The sequence below is a fragment of the Leucoraja erinacea genome, chromosome 31 (assembly GCF_028641065.1).
Source record: "Leucoraja erinacea ecotype New England chromosome 31, Leri_hhj_1, whole genome shotgun sequence".
NCBI lineage: Eukaryota > Metazoa > Chordata > Chondrichthyes > Rajiformes > Rajidae > Leucoraja > Leucoraja erinaceus.
The window spans coordinates 18,296,387-18,317,720 of record NC_073407.1 but is presented as its reverse complement, the minus strand read 5'-3'; the positions used below and the strand labels follow the sequence as shown (position 1 = coordinate 18,317,720).

Here is a 21,334-nt window from a genome sequence, read left to right as displayed (position 1 = left end):
ACCAGAATAATCTTATTACTTTGTTATAGTGTCCAGTTATGTGACAGGCTCATGATTAAAATAAATACATGTTACTTGGTAAAACATGAAAAGTCTGATATTTTTAACTACATTTTTTCCACTGTAAAGAGGTTTTATTTAAAAAAATAAATTTCAACATGTGAAAATACATGTTATTTTCTCAGATTATTTTCAATTGGATTTTTTTTGTGAATTTCATTTCTAAAGCAATTTAGATCTAAAATAACTGGTGCTGGGGTGGTGGAACATTATATATTTAGTGCACTGTAAAACAAGAATACATTAGTTTACAGACCCATAATTTATTTATTTGCCTCTGTACTCCACAATTTGAGATTTGTAATAGAAAAAAATCACATGTGGTTCAAGTGCACATTGTCACATTTTAATAAAGGCAATTTTTACACATTTTGGGTTCACCATGTAGAAATTACAGCATTGCTTATACATAGTCAGTTCACCAAAATGTCAGGACACCAAAATGTTTGGGACACAGCAATGTTGTGTAAATGTTTAGTATTTTGTTGCATATACTTTGCATGCAGTGGCTGTTTGAAGTCTGCGATTCATGGACATCACCATTTGTTGGGTATCTTCTCTGGTGATGCTCTGCAAAGCCTGTATTGCAGCCATCTTTAGCTTATCCTTGTTCTGGGGGCTAGTTCCCTTCAGTTTGTTGCTGTAGAATGAACCGCCGGCCAATGAGTTTTGAGACATTTGTTTGAACTTGAGCAGACAGGTTATGTCGATAGACTTCAGAATTCATTATTCTACTTTGGCGAGTCGAGACGTTAAGGTGTGCAAAAATTCTTTATTTTGAAACGCAAACAACGTAGTCACCTGAGTCAAGATAGACAGCCAAATTTTAACGATGTGTATTCTATTCGTGTGGCGCTTGAATGAACGGTTACAGAAAAAATCCGCAAGGAAGCTCCCACGCTCATGTGACCGCGCCAGCCAATCGCGAGGGTTCGATATTAACAAGGTCACCACTATGGGCCGCTACACTACTACCATCATCAGTTGTATCATCAATGAAGAAAAGTGAGCCAGTACCTTCAGCAGCCATACATACCCAGGCCATAACACTCCCACCACCGTGTTTCAGAGATGTTGGAAGATTGTGTGTTGTGTGTGACGGCTGATGGGATGAAAAGCAAGGACTAGGGGGACTCTATCCATGTTATAACAAGGCGGGAACTAACAGCAGAGATGAGGGGGAACGAGGAGACATGTATGAGGGCCTCATCAATGATGGAAGTGGGGAACCCCTGTTCCCTAAAGAATGAGGACATCTCAGATGTCCTGGAATGGAATCTCATCTTGGGCGCAGATGCAGCGTAGACAGAGGAATTGGGAGTAGGAGGATAGAGTCTTTGCAGGAAGTAGGGTGGGAAGAAGTGTGATCTAGATAGTTGTGGGGTTTATAACAGGCAACAGTTAATAGTTCAAGAGGGGTGCACAGAACGAGGTGTCAGAGATGGTCCAAGTGAATTTGAGTATAGAATGGAAATTAGTGGTGAAGTTAATGAAGTCCTGGATGCTTCACCTTTAATACTTCTTGAGATAGTCTTGCAGCTATTACTGTTGCAGTCTCATTCTTGGAGTCTGGCTCCTGCTTTCCCCTGACCTATCCAAGAGCAAACGCATTTGGTCTGCATCTTCACCTAGTTTGTTTTGTACTTGTCCACCGCCCAATGTGTGTCCACTGTCCTTCACCGTGTTCTACAGTTGGTGAATGGAAACAGACCACATCTCTAAGGCCTGACAGTTTTCATCAATGATTTGACATTGTGGGCACGAACGTTTTGTCAATTGGCAGTTTAAATCCTTTAAAGATGTAGCCTTTACTTGAAGGCAAAATGTTCTACTCTCAATGAACAGACTATATCCGGCACTACTACACTGAAATCTAGCTACAGATTTCACTTTGTCAATCAGGATCTGTTTGTTGCTTCTTCTAAAACAAACTAGAAATCTACAGTGCCCTCCATAATGTTTAGGACAAAGACCCATCATTTATTTGTTTGCCACAATTTGTGATTTGTAAGAGAATTGTACTCCACAATTTGAGATTTGTAATAGAAAAAAAAAAATCACATGTTACAGTGCACATTGTCAGATTTTATTAAAGGGTGTTTTTATACATTTGCTTCACCATGTAGAAATTACAGCTGTGTTTATACATAGTCTCTCTCTTCTCCCCCCCCCCCAAATTTCAGGGCACCATAGTGCTTAGGACACATGGCTTCACAGGTGTTTGGAATTGCTCAGGTGTGTTTAAATGCCTCCTTAATGCAGGTATAAGAGAGCTCTCAGCACTGAATCTTTCCATCACCTTGAGAATTTATCAACATGAGGACCAAAGTTGTGCCAAAGAAAGTCTAAAAAGCCATTATGAGAATGAGAAACAAGAGTAAAACTGTCAGAGATATCAGCCAAACAGGCTTACCAAAATAAAATGTTTAGAACATAAATAAGAAGAAAGAGCGCACTGGTGAGCTTACTAATCACAAAGGGACAGACAGGCCAAGGAAGACCTCCACAGCTGACGACAGAAGAATTCTCTCTATAATAAAGCAAAATCCCCAAACCCCAAACACCTGTCTGACGGATCAGAAACACTCTTCAGGAGTCGGGTGTGGATTTGTCAATGAACACTGTCCGCAAAAGACTTCATGAACAGAAGTATAGAGGCTACACTGCAAGATGTAATCCACTGGTTAGCCGCCAAAATAGGATGACCAGGTTACAGTTTGCCAAGAAGTCCTTAAAAGAGCAACCACAGTTCTGGAAAAAGGTCTTGTGGACAGATGAGACGAAGATTAACTTATTTCAGAGTGATAGCAAGAATAAAGTATGGAGGTGAGAAGGAACTGCCCAAGATCCAAAGCATACCACCTCATCTGTGAAACAGTGGTGGGAATGTTATGGCCAGGGCATGTAAGGCTGATGGAACTGGCTCACTTATCTTCATTGATTATACAACTGCTGATGGTAGTAGCATAATTAATTCTGAAGTACCTGTATATGGACACATCATATTTGCTCAAGTTCAAACAAATGCCTCAAAACTAATTGGCTGGCAGTTTATTCTACAGCAAGCCAATATACTGCTAAAGCCACAATGGGGTTTTTCAAAGCTAAAAAATGGTCAATTCTTGAGTGGCCAAGTCAATCACCCAATCTGAACCCAATTGAGCATGCCTTTTATATGCTGAAGGGACTACCCCCCAAAACAAGCATCAGCTAAAGTTGGCTGCAATACAGGCCTGGCAGAGCAGCACCAGATAAGACACCCAGCAACTGGTGATGGCCATGAATCACAGACTACAAACAGTCATTGCATGCAAAGTATATGCAACAAAATACTAAACATGACTACTTTGATTGCTGTGTCCCAAACATTATGGTACCCTGAAATAGGGGGACTGTGTATAAACACTGCTCTCATTTCTACATGGTGAAACCAAAATGTATAAAAATGGCCTTTGTTAAAATCTGAATGTGCACTTTAACCACATGTGATTTTTTTTCTATTACAATTCTCAAATTGTGGAGTACTGAGACGCTAGACAGTATACATTAAAAAAAATGCCTTACCCACTTAAACATTAAATGTACCAGACCTGCAAGCTATTTCAAAATTTGTCAGCCATTTGAGACACTCGAATAATTAACAACTTGGAGGCCTTGTCAATCTATATTTTTAAGGCAGAGATTGACACGATTATTGAATAGGAATGGTGTTTGGGTTATGGGGAGAAGGCAAAAGAATGGGGTTGTGAGAGAAAAGATAGATCAGCCATGATTGAATAGCAGAGTAGACTTGGGCCGAATGAGCAAATTCTGCTCCCAGAACATAATAAATGGTATTTCCTCCCTATGGTTTGTAAATAATGCTATTAAGATCTCCTTGCAACCTACTTTCCTTCATAGAAAACAATCCCAATTTCTCCAGTCTATCCATCATCCCTGAAATGATTTTCTGCAGTCTTTCCAAAGCCTTCACATCTATCCTAAAATTGCAGCTTCACGAGCAAAGCACAATTTCTCAAATACAGTATCAATTGCACGCAGAAAGGCCAAGCAAATTAAATTTAGAAAAGCATTTATAGAAAATCTTTCAACAAGAAATTTATCTTGGATACATTCACTACAGACAATCCAAAAAAACAAAACAAAAAAATCCGTAACTTAATCTAAAGAATCTTTGCAAATTTTTAGTTTTGCAGAAGATAAAATAGAAGAATTCAAATCCTATTTTAAGAGATGAGCTCTTACATCAGCAGTGTTACTGTGGAACACTATATGGGACAGTGCTGCTTTTAATGTATCACTCAGATTTACAAACAGAAGCACTGGAACCAATGGAATCATGTTTTTTTAATGATTTGTGTATGACCACGTTCCTGCAGTTCAAGTTTTACACAAAATTCAGGTGAGGAAATTGTCAAACAAACTGGAGTAGGCTAGTCAAATAAAGTTATTGTGCTCCAATTCTCCCTCACCTATTAAGTCTATACATTTTCACCACCATTCAACTCAGATACAAAGCAATGAAAATAGTTCGGAACAGTATGGAGTGACCATTTCTCAGGGTGGTTGTGGTATGGTCGTTATACAAATATTCTGTGGTTTAGATCTTTTTGACAAACATTGGATAGAATTATAGGTTCACTCTTGAAAGATAAACTCCTGTTCACTTTTCCAGATTCGGTCTGCAGTTTCGTTGCCACAAGACATTTAAAATACACAAACACCTGGAATAGTTTGAGCCACTCTTCAGTATCTTCTGCTCATTTTCTTGAACTTTTCATAATGATAGTCATCTGTTGCTTTTTCATTCGAAGGCCGTTTACGATTTGGAGGAGTTTCTGCATATGTAAGAGCAACATTTTAATAGCTTTGTTGTTGTGACACAGATCCAAATGTAAGACAATATAGTCGACACAGAATCACTCTTTAAAAGAGAGTTTAAAATTTAAAAACATAATATTAGCATAAATATTAGCATTCAAGCGATGTACTTTACAGGACTCATGCCGTTTAATGTGGAAAAAGCTCAGAATAGAAACAAACAATATTGTTTGGTTAAACCCATTTGTATTTCAGCATACATCAAGTAGGACTTGCAATGATTGTCAGTGAGATGCAATGCAAGAGAATACATTTCAGAAGGAATTTTAAAATCACTGAAGGTTGAAAGATCTGGGTGTAAATAATAGACCATTTGCTTTGCTTGGAAATGTCAGCAGTTTGTAATCATATTTACCGCACTCCAATATTGGAGAACTCGGAATCTAGTGAGGGTTGCACCAGTTCCCATTTGTCATTTACAGTGGAGAATTTGTTCTTCCACATTGATTTTAATGAGGGAGACAGCTACAGATAATAAGTGTTTTAGTGTAAATGTTATTTTAACAGAACTTCGAACTTCCATCCTGAAGGGCTGCAAAGCACAGAAAGTGACAAAGCATGCTCCACATGATCAAGTCCCAAAGTAATTACGAGCAGTTAACCATGATTTTAAGTTGCAAATCATTAGAATGATTCGAACCCTCTTTTATTGTTGTAATCCATTGCTGTGCTGTTCCTAAGACAGATGTTACTTACGTTCAGGCTCCGGTTTATCAGTGTCCCCCACTCTCAAAGGCCGAGGTTTGGCTTCCTCTTTATGGCGTTTTGCAGGTGCATGCAATTCCTCTCGGTAGACTACAGGAGAAGAAAACAGCAATGCTGAAAGCAGTTCCATAACAGTTGGCCAAAACAACTGCATACAGTTTTAAAACCTGTATTGAACATGGAATTAAATTGTATCAGCAACAGCCCTTAGAACCAGATGTCTCAATTGACCAATAACGGAAAACTGATTTTGTTCCCATTGCAGTGTAGAAAACAACTTTTTGCTGCCAAGATCCTTATTTTTTGACTGACAAATACAAATTGCATGAGGTTGCACTTGGTTATGTAGGACCTAGGAAACTGGCAGGCATGAAAAGTTAGGTTGGTCCATCAGGTCCTTTTCACAGCTGATGACTGGAACGTTGTTAACTTAAAACCTCTCTCTCTCTCCACACCATTGTAAACTCTCGGGAGAGAGCGAAACAAAGAGAAAACTACGCAGCCAAGTACCTCGGATTTCCTCTGGTGACCCGAAGAGAATTAAACTATTCAGCAGCAGTAAAAACACAAGGCAGCACCATTTAGGGGCATTGCATGTGTCCTTGAGATAGGTCAGGTTTGGAAGCTAACAAGTGTTTAAAATGAAATCTCTGACAAGAACTGGATAATCACCCAATAATTACTGTGCAATCAGCTCCTAACAGACAAGAACACAATCTATTTACTCTCAGGTCTTTTTGGATATCTTTGAATCTGAAAATTCATAATACAATGACTGCATTAAGTGAATATCTGAGCATTCGGAGGGTGTGGCTGGTATTACAGGCATCATTCCATACATTCAGGGGTCACTAACATGTAAGGCCATGTACAAATTCAGTCCGACAAAATAGTTGGTACTTTTGGATTTAAACTGATGTTGTGGCAGGCTAGCATTCAAACAATAGCTTATCCTGCATTTCAAACGGTGTAATAACTTTGATGTGGAGCAGTTGCATTGAATGCAAAATGAGAGTGTACACAGTAATATCCCCAAGACAAAATTGACTGATTGGTGGCAAGGAGATTGTTGGTCAGGCTACTAAGATTCCCTTTATTTCAGGTTTCTGACATAGTTAGTCTTCTTGCTTTTACTTTACATCTACAAAAACTGCAGGTGCTGAAATCTCAAGCTAAAAACAAAGTGCTGGAGGAATGCAGTGGGTTAGGCAGCAACTGTCTCGCCTTATTCATTTTGCTTACCCACTCTATCCTCTTTCTCCGAACACGCTGCCTCCCGCTCACTCAATACCCAATATTATAATGCAGTCTGTGGGATCCCAAACCATAATGTTGTCTGTCCATTCCCTCCACAGATGCAGTCCAGCTCGGTGCATTCCTCCAGCACTTTTAGTCACTAAGTAGGTTTTACTTACACCGGTTATGCTGGACATAGTTGACTGCAATATTCGTGGGTACAAAGGAGGTGCTGTTATCCTTCTTTTTGTTGCGTTGTTCAGCCAAGAGCAGGGCTTTTGCCTCTTCAGTGCTGATAATATTCTTTATTTTTGCACTTAAAAATAAAAGGAAGTACATTACAATTTAAGGAAAAACAATATCATGCAGTAGATGAAAATCTGACACACACTGTCTAAAAGAATGGTTGAAGGAATTTCTAAAGGGATAAATAGTTGAAATGAAAATATTTTCAGGACCGGAGGGAAAACATAGTGAAGCAATTGGACAAGTAAATTCAGGCTTCCTGAGCATACATGGTCTTGAATAAGTTCCTATTTATGCAGCAATGCAAAGTCAATGTATCAACATATACACATCATTGGTTTGTTGAATTGTTTTTCCTTTTTAAAAAATAAACTGAAAATCATGTTTACTTTTGCAAAAGTACAAAATTAAAGAACATAGGATCACATTTCAGAGAAAGAATATAACTAAATGGAAATTCAGCCAACAATTTTTCAAACAGTGGGAAGTGTAGAACAGACCATCTGAACGGAGGGTGGTGTCCAGAAATAAGTCTGTTTTTAAAAGAGACTAACCATGCCTGTTAAAAAGAATTCTGGATTACAGAACTTTAGGAATTCCTCAAAATGATCCCCCCCCCCCACCCCACAAGACTGCAGTGAATGAAGAGAAGTACACACCACAAATAAAGTGTACAATTCATCCCAGTTACAATGAGAGGTACAGCACAGTGCGCAGCCTCACAGAAAGATAGATCTGGGTTCAATTCTAACCTCTGTGTGAAGTTTTCATGTTCTCCCTATGACCACATGGGGTTCCTCAGAGTGCTCCGGTTTCCTTCCACAGCAAAAAGACGTGCTGGTTTGTAGGTTAATTGGCCTCTGTAAATTACCCCCAATGGAAAGTGGATGGATGAGAATATGGATTGCATAGAACTAGTGTGAATGAGTGATGGTCGGCATGGTTTTGGTAGGACAAAGGGCCCGTTTCCATGCTGCATTTTTCAATCGATTCAATTAAAGACAAAGAAAGGTCTACCCAAACATTTCTGCATCAATGGGACATGATTGAGCATCTACAATATATTGCATCTAACCATGTTAAATAATTGGCAAAATGTATCCATTCTTTCAAACATTTTGGCTAAAGCAAGATAAATTCTGTAATTTATTATCTGTTGTTATGATTATCGCTGCTAACGCTTGTAGGCCAATGAGATGGACTAGTTCTCTGGATGAAGTGTATTGTGCAATAGGAACCATGATAACCAGGATTTTCAGGGAGATTTCAAATGGCTCTCACTGGGACAAAAGAAAGATTCAACACTTACTCGATCCCCAGATCAACCTCTGGAATGCCACTTAGCATCTGATTGGATAGCATTTCTTCTGTACGCTTGGCAGAAGAAACATTGATATTATCAGGCAGTTCATAGAGCATATCTTCTGGATTTTTCACCTTTGTCTTCTGTTCCTCATTTTCCAGGATTCCTTTCCTCCTCCTTAATTCCGTCTCAATATACTTCATCCTGAGACGAAGCAAAGGGATCAATATATCCAACCTTTCTGTCCTGGGCTGCCTTCATTACCAGAGGAAGGCCAAACACAAACTGGAGCAACAGCACATCATACACTGCTCGAATAGCTGACAACCCAAAGGTATCAACACTGAATTCTTCAATTTCAAGCAATATTCCCCCTCACCCTCTCAGTGTCCTACCCCCATCATTTCTCCAACTATCCTACCTCATCTTCCCCCTTCCCCCAATATTGTCTTTATATTTCACTCCTCCTTATCTGACGCCCTTTTATTGACTTTTCACTCATTTACTCCACCCAATCGCAGCCCTAAACCCTGTATCCACCTATCATTTGCCAGGCTTTGTTCTGCCCCCAAAAGCTATTTTCCAGCTTTCTCCCCCGTGACAATAATTCTGAAGAAGGGTCGTGACTTGAAACCTCATCTCTCCTTTCTCTCCACCAGAGCTGCCTGACCCGCTGAGGTACTGTAGCATTTTGTGTTGTGCTTAGTATGCAATGACAGGTTAAGATTCTTACTGTCCTGTGTTAGAAGTTTAACAGCAATTAGATCCATCTACTTTTGGCATTCCCCAATGCCCATAGTAGAAACATCAATATAGCAACAACGTATCCGTCCTCCTTATTTTTAACATTAAATGGGATGCCCGGCCATAGAAATTTACCAGGATGATACCACAGACTTTATATGGCAGAGGAACAATGCAGCAGATGTAGTTCAAAAAGGAAGACAAGTAAAATTATGACTGGTTTTGATGTAGTGAATAAAATAAAAGTATTTCCACCAGGAAAAGCGTCAATAACTTGGGAGGGCAGGATTTACGGTAACTATCAAAAGTTGTTTTGTTTTTGTTTAAAGTAATTTTTAAAGTTCTGATTTGGAATTCATTGACTAAAGAGCGGGAAAGCAAATTGAATATTAATTTACAAAAAGGAACCAGATAAATAATTGAAATAAATTGCAAGACAGTGGATAAAGAACACTAGCCAAAGAGTGGAGGATGATCCCACATTTTCTGTTTTCATCTCAAATTACAAACACCTATAGTTTCTTGTTTTTTGGGGAAAGGCTATTTTTCATTTCAAAAATGTGCCACGTAAGGCCAAACATACATGTCAGCATCCTCGTCACGTCTATTGGTCTCCACCGAAAATGATGTGCCCAAGTTCAAGTCTGTGTCTTCCTCCTCTATCCTGGAAAAGGGAAAATAAAAGGTCAGTTTCTAGGAACCAAATACATTGTAACTGCAGTAAAAGGGTCAGTTGCACAATTACTTCCCACACAGATTAATCAATATTCTGCTTCAATGGCACTTCTGGGCTCAATTGGCACAATTGCAAGATTGAAGAGTTTATAATGATCATCACAATGCCTGCAATTGATACCAAGGGCTGACAGATTGCATTTCATTCTTAACACTTTCCCAAAGTTGTATAAGAATGCAGAAAATAGGCCAAGTGCTTTCAGACAGGTTAAAGGCAGGAAAGTAGCTATAAGGACATGTTGGACAATCTTCGATTATTTTCTCTGGAGTGTTGGAGGCTGAGGGGAGACCTGATAGAGGTTATAAAAAATTATGGGAGGGCTAGATAAGATAGATGGAGCCCTTTTCCCACCAGGGTGAAAATGTCAAAGACTAGGGGGCATAGGTTTAAGGTGAGAGGAGCAGAAGTTAAGAGAGATAAGCAGGGCAAGTTGATTTTACTCATATTGGTGGGTGCCTGGAATGCACTGCCAGGGTTGTGGTGCAGGTAGATACAATAATAGCATTTAAGAGGCTTTTGGATAGACATATGGATATGCAGGGTATGGCAAGAAATGGATCACATGTAGGCAAGAGAGAGATCATTTTAACTTGGTGTCATGTTCGACCTGGACTGAAAGGTCTGTTCCCATGCGGTACCATTCTTTGAATGGAGGTACAAGGAGATGTGGTGGGGAAGGGGGAGGAGAGAAAAGAGGCGTCAAGTCTAAATTATACTAAGGCACCTCATACTACTAAGATACTTCACTGCCCTCTGTGCTTCACATTTCAGTAAACTCCGATAATTCAGCACCTTCGACACTGTGGTGCAGAACTGGCACATTTTTTTGGACGGTTGGGTATTGCTCCTATTAGTACATCAACATTTCTCTAATTCACCTTCATTACAAGAAAAGGCGTGCCACTGTAAATTGATATTTTTTCTAATGAAGCAGGTAAGTTTGAATGGAGTGTGTCAAAATGGGACCCTGGCCAGTATAAAGGGTGTACAGCAAACACAATCAGGTGAGCCAAATGCTAGGCTATAGTAATTTACATACATGCAGATAGCAGATTATAGGAGTTTTAGTCCATGTAGTTCGTTCCTTTTTCAGATACATCTTAAATGAACAAAACTTCTGTTTTATGTACTTTGCATTTTTGTCATTTGGGTGAATGAATGGAAAATAAAAACAGTAAAGCTACATCATATTCTTCTATACCACAGAAACAGCATAAATCCACCTGCACCGTACTGGTGGGTGTGACAAAGCATATAGTTACATGATTGCTATTTAGTCTAAAAGCTGCAACAGGCTTTATTTGGGCCTCAAGTATAGCTTTATTTAAAAACACCATGTTGAAGCAGCACGGGCTGAAAGGCTGACGGCTGGGCTATATTATTGTGTATAATAATGAAATGAACAAATAAATGGCTTTTCCGATTCCTCACTTTTCTCGCTTTCGGTCCTTCAGGATCTTCATATCAATCATACCTCCCGTCTTCAGTTTAAAGGGGTCATCCTATCCAAAAGGAAAAAAAATGCTGCAAAACAGATGCCAAACAAAAATATTCTCTTGCAAGTTTTCTCCCCCCCCCCAGGTAAAGCAGTCAGGTTAACATCCCAGCTCAGTGACAAATTATAACAATCTCAGTGAATTCACTACTTGCTTTTATACACATTAATCATGTAAACAGTCACCTGTGCTGTACAAGAGGATGACAGTAGTGCCAAGAAAGATCCGGAGGGAAAATGCAAACATTGATGAAAATTCATGTTCCGAGTAGAATTTTGATGGAAGAAACCTATACAACATTTATTTGTTGCACTTTAGTCAGTCACACCGCATGGAAACAGTCCCTTTGGCCCAAATTGTCCATGCCAACCAAGATGCCCCATCTACGTCTCACCTGATCGCATTCGATCCATATCCCTCTAAATCTTTCCTATTTATGTACCTGTCCAAGGCATCCAGGCAGTTGGTGGACTAACTCATGAGCAACTATTAATCTTCAGGTGGACCTATTGCCAGGCGTACATACAAGTGTGGCAATGTATTTACTAATAAGGAAGTATAATAGTCGATGAAGTCTTGATGCATCTGCCCTTGGCCAGTTACTCTGGCACACAAATGTATTCATGAGCACTAAGACCCTTTGGTTCTATTTCACCTGCAATTACTGTCTACAAGTTATTTCCTGGAGTAAAACTTACACAATAATGACAGAAGATGATGGGTGGATTTAGATGAATAACTGTCAAAGAGCTGGAAAGGGACAATAGAATGAATGCCTTACTGTTGTTCTCTCTGGTTATATAACAGCGATAACTGTGGCACCGCATCTATGGTAACATTGACTAAACTGCATTAATCTCCAGGGATTATGCTTTATATTTTGCCTCGTGTTCTAAATAAATAGATCCTTCTCTATATAGCTGCAGTGACATTGACAAACAACGCAACAACTCACCGCATTTGAAGTTTCTTCCGGTGTTTGTTCCCCAACCAGCAGGGCGGCAGCACTGTGACAAAAGAGAAAGAGTTGACTTAAGGCAGGCTGGCATTTTACAAAATCTGGCATTAGTCAGACACAGGAATATTAGATGACCAAGAGCTTGGTCAAAGAGATCAACTTAAAGGAATAGCGATAGAGAGAGACAATGTTCCAAATATGCCTTTGAGTAGGAATCGGTATTAATTTTGTAACATTTGCTTTAAAGATTATATCTATTTTCACCTATTTTTATGAATGGCTTGAAAATTTTATTTTATTATATAGCACAGACTCATGGGAAACAAAGGAAGTGCAGATGTTAAAATTTTGAGGAATTCCGCCAGACATGCAGCATCTGTAGAGGGAATGGACAGATGACGTTTCAGGTTGTGTCCTTTCTTCAGGCCAAGTCTTTAAACTTGGGATATTGGCTTTACATGTATACTCATTGATCCATTGTCCTTTTAGGAAGTTCCTCGCCTTCAAACCACAAAGGCCCACTTTGCCAAGGTTTAGCAAACAGTTAAAATTGAGTAATTTATTCTGGGGTTCTTCATTATTTGTAATTTTTAATATTTCAAATGTAATCATACTACAGTCACTAACATTTAAAACCTCACCCACCTTTGGGTACCACGCCAAAAAAGAACTGTATTGGCAGATACAACTAGCTGACGCGGCACCTCCCAAATCCATTTTCACTGGCTCCACCAAATAAAATAATTTATTTGTAAACCAGGCATGTAATTTGGTGCACACACCTTGTATGTAATGCTCACATGCTCTTTTCACACCTACCTCACTCCATTTTGTCTCTTCCTTAAACTCTGAATTTCCTTCAGTTCGTCTAGTTTTGACCTAGGAAACAAGAAGATTTACAAAAACTGATTCGGAACACTGTTGTTATAAATAATAAAAATCAAGATCTGCACATAATGTTTTGAAAGCATAGCTATATAGATTGCATGTTAATCAGAATCATTGACCGAGGCTCCATGTCTCCATCAAACTTGAGAAAGCAAAGAAAAGAAATATAACTGATAAAAACATGACCTGTTACTAGCCTCATTGTATATCTTTCATTCGTTTGTTCTATAATCACCAGCTATTATATATATAGTTTCCCATTCCCCTGACTCTGAAGAGGCTGCCCGGCCCGCTGAGTTACACCAGCTTTTTGTGTCTATCTGGGGGTGGGGGGGGGGGGGGGGGGGGGGGGGGGGGGGGGGGGGGGGGGGGGGAAGGGAAGGGGGGGGGGGGGGGGGGGGGGGGGGGGATGATGGGGGGGGGGGGGGGGGGGGGGGAATGGACAAACGATGTTTTGGCTCGCGACCCTTCTTCAAATCAAGGCCTATTGTAGGTGTCGATAAGTTGACATCTAGTCCTGTGTATTTGATTCTAGGGAGCCTGCCTGCGTTAATCAGTGGTTCAGCCAAAGCCCGGGCTGGACTGTTTTCCTGTTGACCAGCGGAGTATCTGCTCCTACCTGACCTCCACCACCCTCTGCTCATCTTCTTCGTCCGACTCCGACTCCTCCTCTCGCCTCTTCCTGTAACTTTTCCCCGCCGGCATTTCTCCTGCGATTCTCACTCTTCACTTCAAGTGACAACCGTCTTTCCACTCCGAGCTACGTTGCGCATTAACAACGGAGAGGAAGGTTCTGGCAGATGGACATATCCGGTCTGCGAACGTACTTCCGGTAGCTTGGACTACATTACCCACTAAGCACTGGGCGTGACGTTCCCAGGAGTCTTTGCTCAAGATTCAAGAGAGTTTATTGTCATGTAATAATAATAATAATAACAATTTTTATTCATGGGCGCCTTTCAAAATTCTCAAGGACACCTTACAGAATTTAACAAGAGAAAAAAACATATAATCAGAGTAAAATAAATAATAAAGACATCACCAATAGGGTGATTTCACCAAATGTCAAATGAGCACAGATCCCCCCTCACGTGACCGAAAATGTTAACTGGAGGACATATCTCACTTCGGTACAACGCACTTTCCCACCCGTTAAAAACATGGAAAACGTCCGATATTTGAGCTGAAATTTTCTGTGCTAGTCGGGGAGACCGTGAAGCACAGCGACCTAAATTTTCAGGCAAAAAAAAGATAGAAAGTAAGGTAATTACAAGAGGGAACTGAAGGTGGAAAACAGCGGAAGTGAACAGCCGACATTTGCCGTGGAGATTTAAAGATCCAAAATATTTTGCTCGCTGAATTTCATCAAAAGTAAGGCATTATTAATTTACTTTTGATGAAATTCAGCGAGCAAACGCGATAATTCCCGATATTTTGGATCTTTAAATCTCCATGGCAAATGTCGGCTATTCACTTCCGCTGTTTTCCACCTTCAGTTCCCTCTTGTAATTACCTTACTTTCTATCTTTTTTTTTGCCTGAAAATTTAAGTCGCTGTTGCACCCGCTGAGTTTCTCCAGCATTTTTGTGTACCTACAATAGTTGTCTGATACTTTGCTTTTACATTCAGATCAGGTTAACTTTGTGGTTAATATTCTGATGGCAATCTCATTTTAAATGAATATCAACACATCATCTATGAATATGTCTCGTATAATATAGCAGGTTACACGAGATAACACTTGGGCAGTGTAAATCACTGACGTATTTAGCAGGTTTTGGTAATTTCACCACACTGCAATTCCACTAAAATAGGCATGAGAGTACCGTGTTGCAATTTCAAAGTGGAAACAAACCGTTGACTCTGTAATGAAATAATTCAATGCACATCTGTGGATTTTTTTAACAAGTTAGCAACTCGTCTTTTTTCAGTTCCTCTGTTGCCTTCTTGGTCCAAGTTCCAGAGGTGTGATTGATTGGGTAATTGAGGTTTGCTGCAGCCATAGCACAAGGAGTGACTGTGAGGGAATCCCAAACACTTGGAATTGGGGGTAGACAAAAATGCTGGAGAAACTCAGCAGCTGAGGTAGCATCTATGGAGCGAAGGAAATAGGCAACATTTCAGGTCGATACCCTTCTTCAGACTTGTAGGGTAGGCTACAAATTTGTAGGGTACGTCGAATAATCCTTGTTCGAGACGTACTGTGGCCCTATCCCTGAATTCTATCTCCGCTACATCGACGACTGCATTGGTGCTACCTCCAGCACCCACATCTTTTCCTTGCCAGGAGCTCACAGTAAACAAACTCTACCGGATACAGTCACCGAGCCTTTTAGAACACAGAACAGTACGCTATAAGATCTTTGCTATTATGGTCTGTGGTTGCAGTAAGGACTTCGGGATTTTTAAATCTAATATTGGGGTTATTAATTGTAATATTGTGTTATCGTATATTATCTGTGGATATGGCGTTTATAAGCCTGCAACTGCTGCTGCAAGTAAGAACTTAATTGTTCAGCTGTTGGTGCATGAAATTCCTTATTTCCCACATTTTTTTAGTTCTGATAAAAGGTCATCGCTCTGAAACGCTACACATCGTTTCTCTCTCCACAGATGCAACCCAGCCAGCAGAGTATTTACTGTTTTATCTCAGATTTCCTGCATATGTGTGTTTTTTTGCCGCTGGACTCCCTTCCCGTCACACCTATGGTGGGTGGGTGTAGTTCTAATGGCATTAGTGGAACTACAATTCCCAGACCGCACCGGGACACCTTAACTTTTCCAATATGGCGGAGGTGGCAAGCTGTGCATCGTTAATAGGAAAATAATAGAGGGTGAGGAAGAGGGGTGTCGGCGGGTATAACACGGCCTGGAGAAGGGAGGTAAGATTTGGAATCGCGATCTGTTTGAACGTACTAAATGTCTTTGAAAAATAATATTCGGCGGCGTATCTGCTGAGTGCCTTTTGTGTGGTGCCAACCCCCTGTGGGCACTGACAGCTGTTGGGCTGAGGACTTGCTGTCGCTTCCTCCTCCACCACACCCGGCTTCACTACCACTTCATGATTGCAACGCTCATTTTTTTTATTGTCTGAAACTAAAGCGATTTTTTAATAAAAGACACGTCCACCTTCCGATTTCAATTTGCTGTGAGGTTGGGATGGAGACATGTCTGCGAATGAATGGCGATGGGGCTTGATTTACAACATGCGTAATAACTTGGAGTCACAAGGAACTGCAGATGCTGGAATGTGGAGCAAACCAAGGATTATTCAGCAAAATAAAGAAACACAAGCAATCTTGAGCAAAACACAAAGGGCTGGAGTGACTCAGCGGGTCAGGCAGCATCTGTGGTGAGCATGGTTAGAATCTTTAACGTTGTGATATGCATAATTATTTGATTACCAGCATCTGTAGTCTTATTTTCTCTCGATTACTTAGAATGTAAGATGCACCATACATTAGCACTCCCTTTATTATATGTGAGGATGTTGGAACAGGATTCCACCTGCTATATGGTAATCAGAACTACAGCTCTTTCCTGCACACTGTCATTCCAACCAAGGGTCAGATTTTCTATTCCTTTTGGCTTGGTATCATGGTTTTAGATAGTGGAATTTGAGAGGCTTTTAGATAGGCACTTGAATATGTAGGGAATAGAGAGATATGAATCGCATGTATACAGAGGAGATTAGTTTATATGTGTGCTGGAAAGAACTGGTTTAAATTGAAGCTGGTTCAAATCTCGGGTAGACACAAAATGCTGGAGTAACTCAGCGGGACAGGCAGCATCTCTGGAGAGAAAGAATGTGTGACTTTTCAAGTCTAGACCTTTCTTCAGCCTGAAGAAGGGTCTCGACCCGAAACGTCACCCGTTCCTTCTCCCCAGAGATGCTACCTGTCCCGCTGAGTTACTCCAGCATTTTGTGTCTACCCGAGATTAGTTTAAGTTGGCATTATGTTCCGCTTGGACATTGTGGGTTGAAGGGCCCGTTCCTATGGTGTACTTTTCTATGTTTTGAATGGGTTTTCAAGCAAGAAATCGCAGGCTATAATCAACTTATTTCTTACCCCACCCTCCCCCACAACAACCTGGATCAGCTGGACATCTGTACTTTGGAAGCAATATAGTTTGCCTGTGTTCACTGTTATTCCAGAAGAAGAAGAGTCCTGACCCGAATCGTCGCCTGTCCATTCCCTCCCTGGATGCTGCCTGATCTGCTGAGTTCCTCCAGCACTTTGTGTTTTATTCAAATATTATCTTTGAAGTAATGCAAAAGAAACAACAATTTTGTAACTATATTACAAACTGCCTATGGCAGTCTGATTTTAAGGTGATTGTAAAGCAACCACCTGAGAGCTGTCTTTACTCAAGGATCTAATTAACATTAGCACATTAGTCTATCATTAGTCGCGGCATATAAAGTAGAAAGAGGTTTTAACAGTGACTTAACATAAGTCAATAAATAGAAGTAAAAGTAGACTAATTGATTGCGCATGCCTGCCCTGCCATTCCAGAAGATCCTAGCTCCTTGCTCCTTGCCACTTTACCTTCCTAAATAATGTCCCCTGACTGTGGTTACTAAAATCAGGCATTCAAGGCTCTAGAAAGAAAAAAAAATCATCCAAAGGGTAGTGAATATTTGGCATTCTCTCTGAAGAGGGTTATGATGGCTCAATGTAAGGAAGACTGAGGATGATAGATTTTCCGATATTAAGGGAAGCAAGACATTTAATAACTCCAAATGCTGGGCTCCCTCAATATCAGTCTCTGTCTTTGTTATATTGACAATCTACACTCTGTATTTATGCTCTTGAATGGGGAGAAATTATTAATTCAATGTATGAACATTCTTAACTGGAGTTAAACTATTCAGTAGAACATTTAAAATGTTTACTACCATTTGAACAATGACAATTAAATTGAATCTTGAATGAAGACTAGGCACCGTGTCCAGGAAATATAATCTCGCATCTACCCTTTCAAGATGTGAGATTTCTAAACTCTACAGAGACTTTGCTTGGGAGTTGGTAGATTAGTATTAGTTAAGATGTCTGTACATTAAATGTCTCTTTTCCACTCTATTATAGAACATAACTACATAATTTGCCACCAAATATATCACACTGGATGTAAAAAAGGCGAATTAATATTTTGAAACGTGTAGGAAACTCTATATTGAGTAAACTGGCTGTGAAGTTGGGTTTAAGTCAATAATTTTTGCTAAATATCTGCTGTCAATAATGAGCCTGCTTATAAATTTATGTACTGTTTTTACCCCTAATAGCCACATTTGTGTTACAGCAGCAAAGTTCCATAAGATGTCTAATGTAGGTGATATCTGCCCCCATTTGGATTCCGTAGGAGAAATCACCAGAGAGGAGCTATTGCAAAAATCAAAGGTAAAAGACTTGTTAAACCTACAAATTGAGTCGGCTAATCTTGATATGTGGCTTCATTTCATGTTGAAACCTTGTTGTGTCTGTTACCAATACAAGATAATATTTGCACTGCCGAATTGTATCCATATCATGGCTTTTATTGATCGATGGTCTCTTTTCATATTTTTGGCTCTCTGCTCGGTCCTAGTAAGATTTGTACTTAACCTCCACTACAAATATTTGGGCATGTAGTGGCATGAAGATTTTCACACCAGTGCAGAAACGAGGTGGCCTCTATTGGACATATATTAAACAAATTCAACCAATGTAAAATATTCTAAGGCACTGATCAAAGCATAGCTTTGTAATGCTGATAGGAACATTATCCTTCAGCCAGTACAACCAGAATGATTGTGATAATTTATTAAATTGTTGTTTATCTGCCTTGCTGTGTAATATTATTCAGGAATGTTGCTGCTTAATTAGCACCCCACCCGTTTATTCATTCACCATGTAGTTCATGTCATCCATACAATTCATTGTGCAGTTGCTAACCTCATAAGGTCATTAATGATAGGAGCAGAATTAGGCCATTCGGCCCATCAAGTCTTCTCTGCCATTCAATCATGGATGATCTATCTCTCCCCCCTTACCCCATTCCCCTGCCTTCTCCCCATAACCCCTGACAATCGTACTAATCAAGAATCTATCCATCTCTACCATAAAAATATAAATTGACTTGGCCTCCACAGCCTTCTGTGGCAAAGGATTCAATCTAGGCTTTTCTGACCATAAAGGAGGGCAAGGACAGCAGGATCATGGGAACACTATGATCTACAGAGTCCACATTAAGTCTCACACCATCATAACTTGGAAATGTATTGCTGTTCCTTGAATCCTTGGATGTAAATCCTTGAACTCATTTCCCAAAGGCATTGTGGGAATATAGGTTCACTCTTTTTCAGTTTTCATAAAACATTGGAGGGCTGTTAAATGAAGTTTAAGTCCTAAGCTCAAGTTAGATTCCAAATTCTATTTAATGATGTTTTTGTTTTTTCCCATTGCTGTAAATCTATGGTCTGATATTCTCTTACACAATATAAATTTCCCTGCTTTATGAAACAGCAAACTTTTGACTCGGTAAGTAATTCAATTTAATGGGAGGCAGACAAATAAAAAAAACTGCAAGTTCTGTACCACCAGATTCTGGGACTGATACTACTGTTGGAACAGGTCTCTCGTACACTAAGGGTGTAATCTTGGGATTATGAATACCCCCTTATTTTATGTGAGATCTGTTCAACTTGTTATGGCTCTTGAACATTTTTGTATCTGCATTTTCTTTGCAGTTGTAACACTATATTTTGCATAGGAACGAACTGCAGATGCTGTTTTAAATCGAAGGTTGACACGAAATGCTGGAGTAACTCAGTGAGACAGGCAGCATTTCTGGGGAGATGAAATGGGTGACGTTTCGGGTTGAGACGAGATGGTAGAAGGGTCTCGACCTGAAATGTCAGGAAGAATGGTCTTGACCCGAAACGCCAGGAAGAATGGTCTCGACCCGAAGCGTCTCCCATTCCTTCTCTCCAGAGATGCTGCCTGTCCCGCTGAGTTACTCCAGCATTTTGTGTCTACTATAATTTGCACTCTGGTTATTTTTCTCTTTGTACTACTTGTTGTACTTGTGTATGGCTTGATTATACTCACGTATGGCATAGCACATAATTTATTTTCCACTGTATCTCGAAAGACGTGACAATAATAAACCAATACCATTTCTCCTAAACTAGTACTCTTGATGTGGATGTGGGTGCCGCTGGCAAAGTCAGTGATTATTTCCCATCCGTAATTCCTTGAGAAGGTGAGCCACGTTGAACTGTTGTAGTCTGTTTGGTGAAGGTACACCCAAAACAATGCTGGATAAAGGGTTCCAAGATTTACAAGTCAGAAAGGACAACAATATATTTCCAGGTTATGATGGTGTGCAAATTGGAGATAAATCTGCAGGTAGTTATGTCGCATTTGCTAACTTTGACCTTCTTGGCTTTAGATGTCACTGGTTTAGAAGGTACAAAATACTTCAGATGCTGGAACCTATAGTGAAAAAGGAGAGCAATTGGAGGAATTCAGCAGGTCAGACAACATCTGTGGATGGAAATGAAGAGTCGATATTCCCGATCGAGACTCTTCATCTCAACTGAATGAGTTGAAGGGACCTAGTTAGTATAAAGAAGTGTAGGGTAAAGAACCAAGAGCTAGAAGTGATAGGTGGATACATTTGAGAAGGGGTTGATTGGAAGGTAAAGGTCAGATGGAGAAAGGGTGGTTATAACAAGAGAGACTAAAAAGTGATGGGTAGGGAACAAAATGCTATAGATTCTGGAATCCAATGAGAAGGGAAGGCCAAGAATGGAATTGAATGAAGGGTGACGGGAGATGAGAACAACAGGGAGTTGGTTATAAGAGGGCAAAGGGAATCCGATGGGGGAGTTATGATGAATGGCAGAGAATAAATAGTGTTTGGGGACAAGGTGGGTGTGAGAGAGGACCAGGGTGGAAAGGAGGAGAGAGAAAGGGATGGGGGCAGTGCTAGTTACCTGCTTTAGAAGATGTTGTCGGTGGAGCTGAGGGAGGTAACTGTTTAATGGTGCACGATGTAGCCACAATGCAACAGTGATGGGGAAAATTAATGATAGT

General features: G+C 40.1%; 2 protein-coding genes across 5 annotated transcripts in view; one reads left to right on the top strand and one right to left on the bottom strand.

The window, feature by feature from the left end:
* Positions 1–4,392: 4,392 nt before the first annotated feature.
* c31h9orf78 (chromosome 31 C9orf78 homolog) lies at positions 4,393–14,070 on the bottom strand. Its single transcript, XM_055660162.1, has 9 exons — positions 13,873–14,070; positions 13,185–13,244; positions 12,363–12,414; positions 11,343–11,413; positions 9,759–9,839; positions 8,438–8,635; positions 7,062–7,198; positions 5,638–5,736; positions 4,393–4,898 (listed from the first exon to the last, which is right to left on the bottom strand). The coding sequence occupies exons 1-9, from the start codon at positions 13,956–13,958 to the stop codon at positions 4,807–4,809; spliced, it is 876 nt and encodes a 291-aa protein (XP_055516137.1). The 5' UTR covers positions 13,959–14,070; the 3' UTR covers positions 4,393–4,806.
* A 1,871-nt stretch (positions 14,071–15,941) lies between these two features.
* usp20 (ubiquitin specific peptidase 20) overlaps positions 15,942–21,334 on the top strand; it is a 42,262-nt gene continuing 36,869 nt past the window's right edge. Inside the window, exons 1-2 of one of the 4 annotated variants that reach the window (XM_055660155.1) lie at positions 15,942–16,135; positions 18,558–18,655. In XM_055660155.1, the coding sequence (XP_055516130.1) occupies positions 18,575–18,655 (81 nt within the window). In that variant the 5' untranslated portion in view covers positions 15,942–16,135; positions 18,558–18,574. Of the gene's footprint in view, positions 16,606–18,557; positions 18,656–21,334 lie in introns of all 4 variants that reach the window. The other 3 variants (XM_055660153.1, XM_055660152.1, XM_055660154.1) reach the window with 3 other exon arrangements.